Source organism: Fusarium solani (genome assembly GCF_023522795.1).
Source record: "Fusarium solani strain SB1 chromosome Unknown bctg00000008, whole genome shotgun sequence".
NCBI lineage: Eukaryota > Fungi > Ascomycota > Sordariomycetes > Hypocreales > Nectriaceae > Fusarium > Fusarium solani.
In genome coordinates this window covers 1,382,305-1,395,101 of record NW_027072148.1, presented here as the reverse complement: position 1 = coordinate 1,395,101, position 12,797 = coordinate 1,382,305, and the positions used below count along the sequence as shown (strand labels likewise).

Here is a 12,797-nt window from a genome sequence, read left to right as displayed (position 1 = left end):
CACAATAGCCATGGTTGTGCCGGTGACTTCTGGAGTTCCCGCGGAGCCTGCTCCGATTATCCGTGTTCCAGTCACTACGCAGCAGGCACCTCAGGAGCCCTAGTCCGAATCGTCCGATGACTCCTAGATCGCTAGCAACGAATGATGCAAGTTCAGACGAGCTTCAACTGCTCATTTTGTAGTCATGGCAAAAAAGTGGAGGTGAAGAATTGAAGACGAAAAGGTGCGCGGCTAAGACATATGAATCATTGCCGCCACGAATATTCATTCTAACATTTGAGAAGCTAGAGTTTCCATCGCGCCACATAGTCCTGAAATCTGATAGTGGCTGTCTTTTGGGTGATAATTCAAACGGGTGCATGTGAACCAACAGCTAGGAATCATCGGTTTTTGAGGGGATAAGGCCGTATGCAAAATGGATTGAAGGATCAAAATGGACTCGGAGACATGGTTTTGAAGGTGATTCTCTTAATAGCAACTTATTCATCATTTGCACATCCTGCTACTCCTGTATTCTCCTGAAAACGACTTACATGACAAAGGCCGGCGTTCAAATTAGACGCCATCACAGGCGCCCATGCTACACAAGCGCATAATTTGTGCGGAGTAGCGCGCGGCTTGTAGGACTGGCATTTGATCCATGCGGACGGCATTAGCCGCAGTTCGGAGCCAGGGGACATGTGGTATACCAGGAGAGTACATTGGCAATGTGACGAGTCGCTATGTGCGCATGGCCCCCAACCCTGAATCATCTGCATTCTGCAAGGCATCGACAGCCACACGTAGCGGGTTGTAATTTGCTTTTGCTGTCAAGACCAATCGAGAACAGTCCAACGTCAAGCACATGGTCCAGGGTCGAGGCCGACCTCGATGCAGATCAACAAGGCTCAGACATGGAACTGAAGGTGTAGTGGGGGAGGGGTATGGTAGGGGGCCTCAAGGCAAAGAAAGTAGATATGGTAGGTTCAAAACTGCAATCGGTGTCCAACAACCCAATACTGCAGCATTCGATGTCGGTATTGCGTGGTGACGTCGGGGTTTCGGGCGATACGAGTTGAAGGATAAATAGCGTCGTCGGCCCTGCCCAATTGATCTATCGTGTCAAGCCTGATCCAAGAGTCGGTCAGCATTTGCAGCGCAACTTGGAATAATTCTTTGATCCCCTCCCCAAAAAGTGTCATCATGTCTGGCCGCGAGCCCGCCGCTCGACGCAGTGTAGACATCACGCAACAGCAAAGCTGGAGCGAAGCGTCACAAGCTGACGACAGACCCGCAACGCCAGGTACTGAGTGAACCCAATGAAGCAATTGATCGATGCTAACCATGTCTTGCTTCGTTGCTCAGATCTCGAGGGTCAGCCCAAGAGAGGTACGTCCTGCCCTTGACATGCTTGAATCTAGCACTGAGATCGAGTGCAGAAACACCAGGCTGGATTCGTCTTGCCCAGGAGCAGCAGCTTGATCCGAGGCACATGATAGCTCCCCGCTGCACGGCGATAGCGTGGTCATGCCTCAGGTACAGATTGCGCCGTATGTTGCGTGTCTGGAAAGAAATCCAGCAACAATCGTTGGCTGGTGAAGACGTCGAGGAACTGTTGGGGCAGCTTGCTGAGGAGCAAGACCAATACCGTAAGGCCGACCGCCTCTCCCCAGGACAGCTTGTCCGTTGTCGGATAACTAAAAGATCATTAGAGCGCCTCCTTCTCCAGACGAGCCGGGTTTTGGGGATTGACCAACCGAACAAATACTTCCTGAAGCATCTCCTGCCCAGCTGGAAGACGCTTCTAGGACATGAGGACGACGCCATGTTCGCCGATGAGATGAACGGTGACTGGGTATCGCTCTCGCAGCCACAGAAGCTTGACCAAGCGATTGGCCTCATACCCATGAGCAGGATTGGACGATGGGTCTTTGTAAGTGTAGCCAGCCATCCCACCTCTTCGATGCAAGGTAGTAACACACAACAGAGACCGTTCTTGGCGGGGAAGGAGAAGATCGGAAAGACCACGATGTACAACTACTACGAGAGTTGTATCAGGGCCGTGATTTTCGCTGGTTTCAGCTGCCTCATCGGTGTCTTTGCATGCGCCCCTGTTGCCATCCAATCTCTCAACGTCAAGTCGGTCGAGGGAGAAGTGGCAACGTACCTTGTTTTCATGATCGTCTTCGCCTGGCTGGTTCAGGCCCTTCTCCGTGGAGATGAGAAAATCCTTTTGACATGCCTTGCGTACGCTGCCCTCATGGCGACGGTGATGAGGCAGGGCCAGTAGCTGTGGGTTGGAGGCGTGAACGAAGGCGCGAGGCGAGGGGGGGTTGGACTGCGTGGTGTATCGGCCCTATCCTGATCTGTTAGTGTAGGCTCTGGCCCAATATATTGAGAGATTTCTTCTTCACAGATCTTTGTACCTGCAGTGATTGCTGTGATGATTCTGGACACCCAAAAGACGGGGCGCAATAGGGGGAGGAAGCAGGAGGCTGGGTCAGGCAAGCCAGCGCAGTAGATGCAACCTCTGGTTCACTAGAAATGAAGCGAATAGGTATGCAAAGCCCATAAAATAAAACGGAGAACAAGGCTGTGGCGATAGAAGACAAAGAGCCAGAGTGCCAAAGGGGGAGGAACGCGCGATGGTTTGGTTGTATTCGTGTGTTGTTGTTTGGAGGCAAAATGCGTAGTGCAGTTAAGAGGAGCAAGTAGGTTGGGACGCCGCGACTACCTATTTTTTGCGGCTCAATGGGCCCTGGGGAGGCACCTCAGGTAGGGGAAGCAAGTACCTCCCCCGTCCTGGCTCCCGTCCTATGGAGGACTAGTTCACTCCGACAGCAGCTTTATGAGGCGTATCGGACCATGAGTGCCGAAGCAAATATTGTTACTTAGGTTCTTTATTGTGTGAACATCTAGCCTAAGGCTATCCGTACATAGAATCGCTGGGCGATACTTTTCCTAGTCCGTAGGTTCCCCCCTTCGATCGGTCTCGCAGAATCTCTTGTCTTGTTCGAGGTCCATCCTGAACGCTGCAAGCGGAGATCCCCAGGGGGAAATTGCCTACCTACCTACCCGCAGAAACCCAGAGAATGGTGTGGAAGATGAGGCTGGAAAATAGCAGGGGGCTGGGGAGTGTAAGAGGAGTGGTCCAATGGCGGGTGGGTGTGAATTGATGTCATGTCCTTGTGCCGTCGTCGGTACATGTCCTCTCCGATGCCTTTATCGCGGGATCAATAAGCACGAGGGTATGCTTGGGCGCCGGTGTAAATGCTCTCAGCCTCGGGGTCGTCGGATCTGGCATATGCCACCGTTCAGGATGCTCCGTCTGATAATGCCACGTTGAAGGTATCGCGAGCGTTGAGGTGTTGGAAAATGCGCTATGGGGCCTGGGCCTGGGCTCTCATCGTGCCCACCTCTGCTATCCCCCAAAAGGTAGGGCCCTCTCGTCTGTCATGGAAGGGGAATTGTATGAAGCGATGCCAATCGCAACCAACAGAACGTCTTGACCCGTGCCGAGTGCTGTAAGCAAACCTGGACAAAGACAGAGTCCATGCTCCCTGTGTGAGGAAATACTGTATAAATGGGGGGTTGGATGATGAGCTTGGGCATCGCGACCTACCTGGGCAACGGATCCCTTGTAACCTATTTGCGAACTGTCCGCCAAAAGAAGGCAGCCAGCCAGCCGGTTGCCTAACCGCTAACCGGGACATCCTCCTGGGTTTCGGGCCCGATCATCTCCTATCACGGGAAAAATTCCACTCGCTTCCGATCCGGACCAGGCTGGAGGGCGGGAGAAATACCCGACTGTTGTCGTGCCCGAGCATCTTTGAGAGACGAGCCAACATCATCCGGAATGACGAACCGCGGCCGGTTTCGCTAACGAAACACCCCAAGACGCGTCTCGACTCTGCAAACTGCCAACGGGCATGACCGGTCGTCCTCCAAGTCTTGGAGAGTATTCCGGCCAGGTGCAATTGGGAGTTTGGCGCAGCGAGGCTGAGGAACCGGGCCTTGACCGCCTTTCTTCTCGAGTCAGCTTGCGCATCCTGTCGACCTTGGCTTGGCCCAAACAACGAGCTTTTGACCTGACACCCCTCGAATCCAACCGAGCCCACGAACCGCGATAATAATACCTGCCGTTCTCATTTTCGATATTCTCCCCGACGACGAGAAAATATACCATGCGGTGCGCGTTGGCGGCCTTGCGGCAAATCCGGAGTGTGGCGCTGAGCGCCGTACCGACAAGAGGCATCTTAACCGACCATACGGCTAGCCCAATGTCTTCAGCCTCATTTTCCTCTTCATCGATTGAAAGCTACGTTCAATATCATGGATGATGAAGCGTTTATCGTTTTTTAGGACCAGGTCCTCATACAAACGTCTGGTGTTGCCAAGTTAGCATCGCGTGTCGTCGCAAGTGTGGTGGTGGGGATACCTTGAAGTGCGGCTTCATGAAGCCGCATCTGCAAACGTGAGTAGAACAGCAAGCCGTTTCCCTAGAGGCAAGAAACATGATGGCTAATGCATTCAGTCGTCACGTTCGACCAGATCGATCAAGAAAGTCGACCAGGAGCTGTGTCTGGGAAGAAGTTGACCGTCTCCATCTCGATATCCCTCAGGGGGTAGCAGCCTCAGTCCTCGCTCGGCTGTGTTGCTAGTCCTGTCCGGCCAGTCATCGTGAAATGCCGGGGCGAGCCCTCCTCATGTCGCTCTAGTACCATGGAGGGCCGGACGCTGCCCGAGTGCGCGCTGTGGGTCTTGGGTTGCTGTTCCCCCAACTTCCAGATTAAGATGGTCTTGACTAGGTATCATCTCGCTGCCTGTTTCTCTCGATGTCTATTTAGGCGCTTGTATGTTTTACATACATGTGCCATGGACCAATTACGCTCGACAAGGCTCCTCTCACGTTGTCTGCGGCAGAGCCCATCCCTTGCCTACATACCTACCTATCAACAGCGGGAGACGAGGCGGCTGACAAAGCTGCTCCCAAGACTGCCAGTCGCCAATGGCATGGATCCATGGCTCATGAGAGCTGCACCTCTCGGGCTTTTGGGCTTTCAGTGTCAATATGAGTACGGAAAAGGGAATTGGGTCACCAACAAGGACAATAAGCACATGAACTTGTTGCAAATTGGGCGCATTGGAACTCCCTGCAGCCTTCGCGACGCCCATCTTATGTGGTCCGGCCCAGTGGATGCTTGGATCTCACCGTCTTCTCTTCTGGTTGAAATGCAGTTGGTTCTGCTGGCAAGACAAGCTCGCCCGCAATGTTGGCCTTGATGCACCTGCGGTATGATAGCTTCGCCTTGTTCTAGGGGCTGAGGCCACGAGTCTCCGTCTTTGGGGTGCTTGCTCTTCGGCTTCGCAATATACGGGGGTGACTGCCCTCGGTGTTGGTGGCGCGGAGCCCCTAACAGGGTCCTTGTCGCCAATCTCTCTGCCGCATGCCCGTCTCGGGGTTTATGAAAGAAGATCACGGGGCAATTTGATTGCCTGCCTCCCTACAAGAAGTGCCCTGGCAACGATCGCTTCTCCTTTCCTCTGGCCGCAACAACGACTGAACCAAGTGAGTGGGCGGACGTTGAGACACTGTTCCGCGCATCCCGGATTCTTCGCTGAGGCCAGTCAAGTTGTCTCATGGGTTTGGTTTTGGGCATCAAGGGCCTCTTGAGCAACCTCCCCTCTTGACTCCTCGAGGCTCTGGGCACTGTCTGCCAATGGGACATGGCAGCGTGGCTCTAGCATCTGGGGTTCAAACGAGGCGACAGATTATAGACACTGGCTGCCAACTCAACTGCTAATCTGCCCCATCCACCACGGCTTGCACGCTTCTTCAGCCCCCACTGAGGCCACCCTGTGGACGCCTTATTATCAATCGGGACCAGCAAATAATCTACCTCTGAACATGAGGCTATCTTCAACATCGCAAATAGCGGTGAATTATGAACCTGTTGGTTTCGACCTTCAGCAAGCTCAGCCCCCTTCTTCTGGGGTGATGGCATCCCTGACTGGCTGGCTGTCCACGAGCCTTCAGTCGGTGAAGCCGGAACAGAGGGTATCGCCGACTCTCGTCGCCTAACGCACACCCTCACGATGCCCACGAAACCTCTCGTCCAATGAAGAGATAACCGGCAACTGCACCTTCAAGGCTTGGACATCACGTACACTAGGTCTCGACCATGTACCTTCCTTGCCTCGCCCTCTGCCAGAGCGGTACGGCCCGCGAGAAGCAAGCCGTTGGGGGCTAAGAGCAAGCGCTGCCGAGGTCATGAGGCAAGCTTCTGTGCGTCATAAGGTCCCTGCAAGTTAGACACATGATGTGCATCTCTTTGCACTGCCCTCCCGGTCGGGGGCGTGGACCTAGATTGAGCCTCAACTAGGGAGTGTAGTGGCCTCTCCAGCCTGCTTCTGGGGGGCAGTTCTTGGCATGACAGCCCAAAGTCCAGATCACTGATGACGTACATGTGATTAATACGGTGTTGGTAGGTTGTTGTTCATGTTGGAGAATGCCGCGCGGTTGTGCGAATAGCCGCTCATCTGTTCAGAACGCATATCAGGACAGGTAGTAAGTATCGGCAGATCGCTCAGTCTAGGACATAGACATCATGTATTTAAATATCTCGAGAAGTACTCCAAGTCGCAACCACGGGCGATATGAGTAGGCGACCTTCATTTGAACTGATCGATCACCCGGGCCAAGGAAAAAATGAGACACCAGTACAAGTTTCTTAGCTTATTACCCTCTAAGATGATCAATAGAGTAGACTAAGGATAGATAAAAGTACTCTAAAATATGACTTTTGTTTATAATCTATCTTTATTATATTTATTTTATATTTTATATAAATTTATTTACCATAGTTGAGAGGACTTTGGCAATTATTTGAAGAGCTCTGGTGTCTTCCACCCCGCGCCCATACTTTCTGGGCCGTTGAATGTAATGTTCAATTCTTCGGTTGGCTGGGCGCCCGAACCTCCCACTCGGCCGAAAAGTCGAAGTCACGTGTCACCCCAGTAGATACCTCTTTAGTTTTAACTCACCAGGAATCAAGCAGCATGGCTACCTAGATATCCATAGTAGTTCAATACTCTGTGATTAGTCAAGAGCACATACTGCTGAGTTTTAGAGGGTAATGGCATTTGGGAAGGCCGGTCAGCTCCTTGAAGTCAGATGCTCTATTCGCAAAATATCCTCGGACGACAAGAGGCCTGGCAGTATAAGCATGCTCTCCCACAACGTGCGAGTTAATACCTAATGTATTAAGTCAACTCGGCTTCGCGTTTCCCGCGAAGCCGAGTAATATAGGTTCTGTAGTAGTTTAGCATTACTACGTAATCGACTCAGTACTAGGGGGTGCGGTTTCTTACCCCAGCAACCGCCTTGACTTTCAATTTGCCCTCAGTGCCATTTGACCGCCTTCCCTTTTAGTCATAACCAATCAAAAATTAATAACAAGAGCTCGGTCTCACGGATCGAGCCATAGCCTAACATCAACGCTGTGATCGCAACCCCAACACCAACATCAAAGGCTGCCGTGATCTTCAATCACCAGCCTCAACAAGATCACATCTAACACCCATCCTCAAGCTCACATGGGTAATCAGCTTTGCTAACAACTATCATCAGCTTCGCTGGCCCTTGACAATGATGATCATCAGCAACTTCCCTCATTTTTTGCTCCATGTTACTGAGCATTACATTTTTAATGAGACCTTTAACTACCCAGATGGCGATATTAGTTAAATACTTGCTAGGAGAACGTGGCTAGGGCTTGCTGTGTGGTGATAATCGAACCTTTGAGCTTCATGGAAACTGTCAGTTCATCAAACCGGGGGACTGCTGTGCGACCCTATCTAGACTGTTGCACTCAACACCAGAGAAGTGGAGAGAGGCTGAAGGCGAGAAGGCCTCGGGTTGGACAGATGAATGAAACGGGATTGGGGGCCATGTACGCATGTAGGTTGCAAGGTACCATGCGCAGCAAAGGAGTTGGTGCCTTGGTTCTCCCCAATCTCGTTCCCCAGCGATTGGCGGTTCGCAGCCTCCTCGAACTCGGATTGGACCCGACCGTCTGGATGCGGCCAGGTACATGAGATTGCGCATGCTGCCGAACGCATCGTGCTATTTGGGGCACCCTCTGACTCACCCGGGGCGCCACAACTCGCGATGTCGACTCTGCCGGCAGAGTTTTGTGGTATTCAGCCACCAGGCACGACCGCCTCACTTTCGTCCCTTGCATGGCTAGACCGCGCCGGCTACGATGCGAGCTACCCGGAGATCTTGGTGTAATTTGAGAGGTTGATGCCTAATGTGGTGGGTGAGGATGTCATCTCTTGCATGCGCGACGAAGGGGAAGCGAGAGGGACCAAGTGACGGCAACAACAACAAACAGCGAGGCTAGGAGACACCCTCAGGCAGCTCCAGGAGGTTCAATATGTTCCAGCCGGTCATCTCCATCGATCGTACCCCGTGCTTGCTACCTCGTTATCCCGGCTTGTTACACATCCAGACGGCACTGCACATTGGAGGCCAGTGGATAGAGCCACACTCAAACAGTTGGCCACAACCCCCAGCTGATTCGATCCTCGAGCCACCAATCATCCAACCCGCCCGGTGGAAATAACCAGCCCGTTCTTGACAACATAGCTTGGTTGCTATCACACCTTGTTTCGGCGCATGCGGATTGGCCCCCTCTATCGGCCGGTTGTCAAAGACCCTGTCGCGGCGCGCGGCGTGGAGTGGCAGAAAACTCTTCCTCTCCCCCTTGTCTATCAGTCGGTACGCTTGGACCTTGGCCCGTCTTAGTCGCGGATCTTGCTCGGGACCCCCTCTGAATGGAGTCCGGGGAACATTAGCCTGCTTCCTCCCGTCGACGAACCTCTGCCGTTTCCCCACTGGGTCTCTCGCCCTGCCAAAGTGTTATCGACCTCGTACACGGCATGTTAGAGAGCAATGCGGATGGTTCCATTGGATAGGCCGGGACACGCTGCTAAACCTGTCCAAGGGTACATGGAAAGTGGCGTCCCTAGCTGGCCAAGACGGCTCCCACGGTGGTCAACCTTGCTCATGAGCAGAGTCACCTAGAGCTGATCCCTCAGCGTGCGGCGAGCGGGTGTCAATGCCGCGTCTAAAGAGATGGGATGCCTAGAGTCTCCGCAGTCCAATTTCCCTCGCTTGTTGAGGAGCAGCTGTGGGACCGCCCCCTAGCTTGCAATTGAGCCCTGTCGTTGCTGGGATGGAACTCCATCAGCACGATGTCGGTGTGATACACAACTCCGAGACGATTAGTGGTGGAGGATGGCCAATTGTGAAGGCACGACGACGAACGACGTCTTGAGTCGACGCTTGGTTCTGACGGGCAGTTCTCCCGACACATTGATGGACAGGTTGGACAATTAAGCATCACAGCACGGCGAACCTCGCTGACATTCTTGGAAGACGTCGCGTCCCCCGCCATCCTGATTATCAGCCCTGTCACCACACAGACCCCGAAACGTGCTTCTTGGGGGACCCATGGCACAGTCCCAGGGCCTGTGTAGGCCAGCCCTAGCCAAGGAGCGACTAGACAAGGGCCATATTTTATCGCGGCACCCTCCTTCAGCCAACCGTGAGCCACTCACACTTTCGTGTTCGCTTTCAAGTCAGTTGTCCACGGAAGCGTGGCCAGTTTACGCCCATCATATCTCAGGAATTGCTTTTTTGCTGGTTCACGGTTAGAAGTTCTGCAGCGACGGAGGAGGCGTTCACTAGCCAGCTGCCTGCGGAAGAGAGACGAGACGAGACGAGAGTAGAATGGGCCAAGGGTCTTGTTTGGGGTATAAAGGTCAGACTGCCAGCAGCATGCTTGGTGTAGCTAGATACCTATCTATCTATCTGCTCAACACAGCTCTCACCGTCTTATCCTATTCCGAATTGAGAAGCACAAGTCCTGCACTATTCTCCCTCTTTTGAAAAATTCCATCTAATCATCCCGACGCGGGCGGCAAGATTCTTGCCCTAATCACCACCACCACCTCCTATACGCACCAAGACCTTCAAACAATGAAGCGGATTGTGTTTCATCTGCCCAAGCCCAAGCCTATTCCCAAGCCGAACCCCGACTCTAAATCCAGATCCAAGGCCAAGTCCAAGTCCAAGTCCGAGGGCGGTCATAAGGATCACAAGTCCAGAGACGACCACAAGGACCAAAAGCCCAGGGGCCAGAAGTCCAAGACCAAGACCCCCCAGGCTTAACCCTACGGAACCGGCGCCATGCGAATCCGTCAAAGAAGCCTTGCAGGGCAATCAGCCCTACCTGAGCGAGAGCCCTGACTTGCACAGGTCCAATAGTGCAACTCCAAAGCTTCTATATGATGGGCACAACTCGGTATTTTTGACAAATTAGTCATAATTTAAGTTCGTCTCAGCTTCATGCTGATCTATTCTGGAACCACTACACTGGATCAAAACTGGCGAAAATGGTGACATCATGAGTATTTGTAAGGAGCCATGTTCATCTAGTATCTCATTTCATGCTGACGACTTCTCTCAGCGCGTTGGTCAGGCTTGAGGAGAAGATATCCCACATGGTGGTGGTGATGAGAGATGGGAGTTCAATTTCTAGGTAGTTTGGGCATTTGAGTCGTTTATATGATCGCGCGCTTAGTAGACAAATGAAACAACAAGATAGCCTGCAGTTGTTGAACCGACTGCTTCTCAAAATCCACTGGGCAAGTGACCTACAAATAGCAGTTCCACTACTCTCGACTGTTGACTGAGGCTCTGGAGAGGCCTTTGACATATCAGGGCTCATGTCAGACCCAATTCAACCATGCCATGTAGTTGCGTCTATCACATTTTACAGACGACAATAAACGCGAGCCGCTTCAGCGTAGCACAGACAGCCGCGGCGGTCCACCCTGTCGCATGGCCTGCCACGGTTGGGTTGCTCAGGGGCGTGTCGCAGCCGAGCTGGGGCATCCCCAGAGGAGAGACAAAGCAAGGGTCATAGAATACCTAAAGGTACTTCCACCAGGCGCCACCTGGCTTGACTTGACTTGCATGACAGCCTGCAGGCCTTCAGGTATAGCGGCGGACTCGGGAGAGCCATCCTCATTCGTCGTCTCTTGTCATGGCATGCGTGTTGGGTCGCGAAGCTCTGCAATGGGCTCGGGGTCGAGGGTCGCATTGGTGACAGTTTAGTCGGTACAATGTGCCATCATCCAAAGGGACGATGAAGTTCCGAGGCTGTGCGGTGGTTGCCTTTCCATGATTGAAGCATGCTGAGCTGTGCTGCATGCCATGATGCAAGCTCAGAGATCATCATGTTGGATAAATAACGCCTTGGTTTCCCAGGCAAAAAACGTCTGCCGTCCAAAAAGCCCTCACTGAAGCAAGCCGTGCCGTACTCCTCAGCCATGTATCCAGACGTATCGAGATTCGTTGACATGCTCGGGCGACTCCGCACCAGAGTGGGAACAGCGTCACATGACAAGTCGGGGCCCGATGCGGATGCATCCTCTGAGCAGGGTACGAACAAGAGGTCAATCATCATGATCGCAGAGCGCTAACCGAAGACCGAACTGCAGATGTCGAAGCTGGTAGTGAGAACGAACGTGTGTAGCTCTTTACATCATCTTCATCCGAGGTTAGCTCACAGGATCCAGTCGAGAATGGTCTACTCAGCATCGCAAATCTCTGCCAGCGAGATGTCATGTACATGCTTACGCCAAAGCTCACTGGCCAATCCATGTACTTGATACACACAGACATCATTCGCCTTCGGGAGCTCTGGCAACAACTCGAGCATGCCAGAGCCACAGGAAGCGACAGGTTAGCTGAGATAACCAGTGACTACCGACAACTCCACTTTGAGCACTGTGAGTAGCCTCCGAGGGTTAGATTGTCGGATGAATGTTGGTAGACTTACTGCGCTTGCAGTTCAATTGGTACACCTGCTCCGAGAGACGGTGAAGCTGAGGTCGCCCCCTAAGAAGTTCTTCGGCCGCTTCCAAGCCGTCCTCGAACACTGCCTGCGTGGACCTGACGCAGCTCTTCACACTGGCACCCGTGAGGACTGGGCGATGCTGCATGACCTAGATTTACCAGACGTCTGGGCTCGCAATTCTGCCGAATACCAATGGGGAGAGTTTCTTCTCGTAAGTTGGGATTGTCGCTGGTACAGACCTGATAACTGAACGCATTAGCAACTGTTTGGGTCCAAATTCGACCATGACAAAGGTGTTACCTCAATGGAGTACCCGATCGGTGTATTCGTTGTCCTCGTTTCCGCTCTCGTCAACTGCGGCATGGCCGCGTTTCTTGGTGTTCCTGTCGCCCTTCAAGCCCTGGATGTGACATCACCTACGGTCTATGTCGGGGCGTATATAGCGTTTTTGTTTGTGTTCGGTATTATCATCCAGCTGTCTATGCCGGGTTACGTGGTGCAGTTGGTGTTATGCTTGGCATACGCAGCTGTGCTTGTCGCCAACATGAAGAATTCCGAAACCTGAGTGCTCGCTGCCGTGCTCCAGTAACGAGACCGACCCCGATACCGTCTTTCTAGACATAAACAATAGGGAGAGGTCATAAAGGCTGGCTGAGTGAGCTGGTAGGCCTCGTCAAGGGTCTGTAAACACGAAGATGGCGAGGCGATGGGGGGGTTGTGAGGAGGTCGTCGAAGGGAAGAGAATGCAATGCTGCTGTAGTCGTCGGTCTCTCGTTTTTCGCTGTCCATAGATGTAGGTAGATAGAAAAAGACGTTTTTGGCTGGTCACATCATTCATCGCGAGGACTCGAACATGCGCAGTGTCTCCGTGTCTAGCGAAAGCTGCTG

General features: G+C 52.8%; 2 protein-coding genes across 2 annotated transcripts; both read left to right on the top strand.

Annotated features, from left to right (window-relative positions):
• Positions 1-1,182: 1,182 nt before the first annotated feature.
• MRS44_012501 (uncharacterized protein) lies at positions 1,183-2,269 on the top strand (the record flags this gene model as incomplete). The annotated part of the gene is made up of 5 exons (XM_065618818.1): positions 1,183-1,282; positions 1,345-1,368; positions 1,419-1,628; positions 1,692-1,912; positions 1,967-2,269. The coding sequence occupies 5 exons, from the start codon at positions 1,183-1,185 to the stop codon at positions 2,267-2,269; spliced, it is 858 nt and encodes a 285-aa protein (XP_065474890.1).
• A 9,110-nt stretch (positions 2,270-11,379) lies between these two features.
• On the top strand, positions 11,380-12,474 carry MRS44_012500 (uncharacterized protein; the record flags this gene model as incomplete). Its single annotated transcript, XM_065618817.1, has 5 exons — positions 11,380-11,491; positions 11,551-11,577; positions 11,629-11,841; positions 11,903-12,120; positions 12,169-12,474. The coding sequence occupies 5 exons, from the start codon at positions 11,380-11,382 to the stop codon at positions 12,472-12,474; spliced, it is 876 nt and encodes a 291-aa protein (XP_065474889.1).
• Positions 12,475-12,797: the final 323 nt, after the last annotated feature.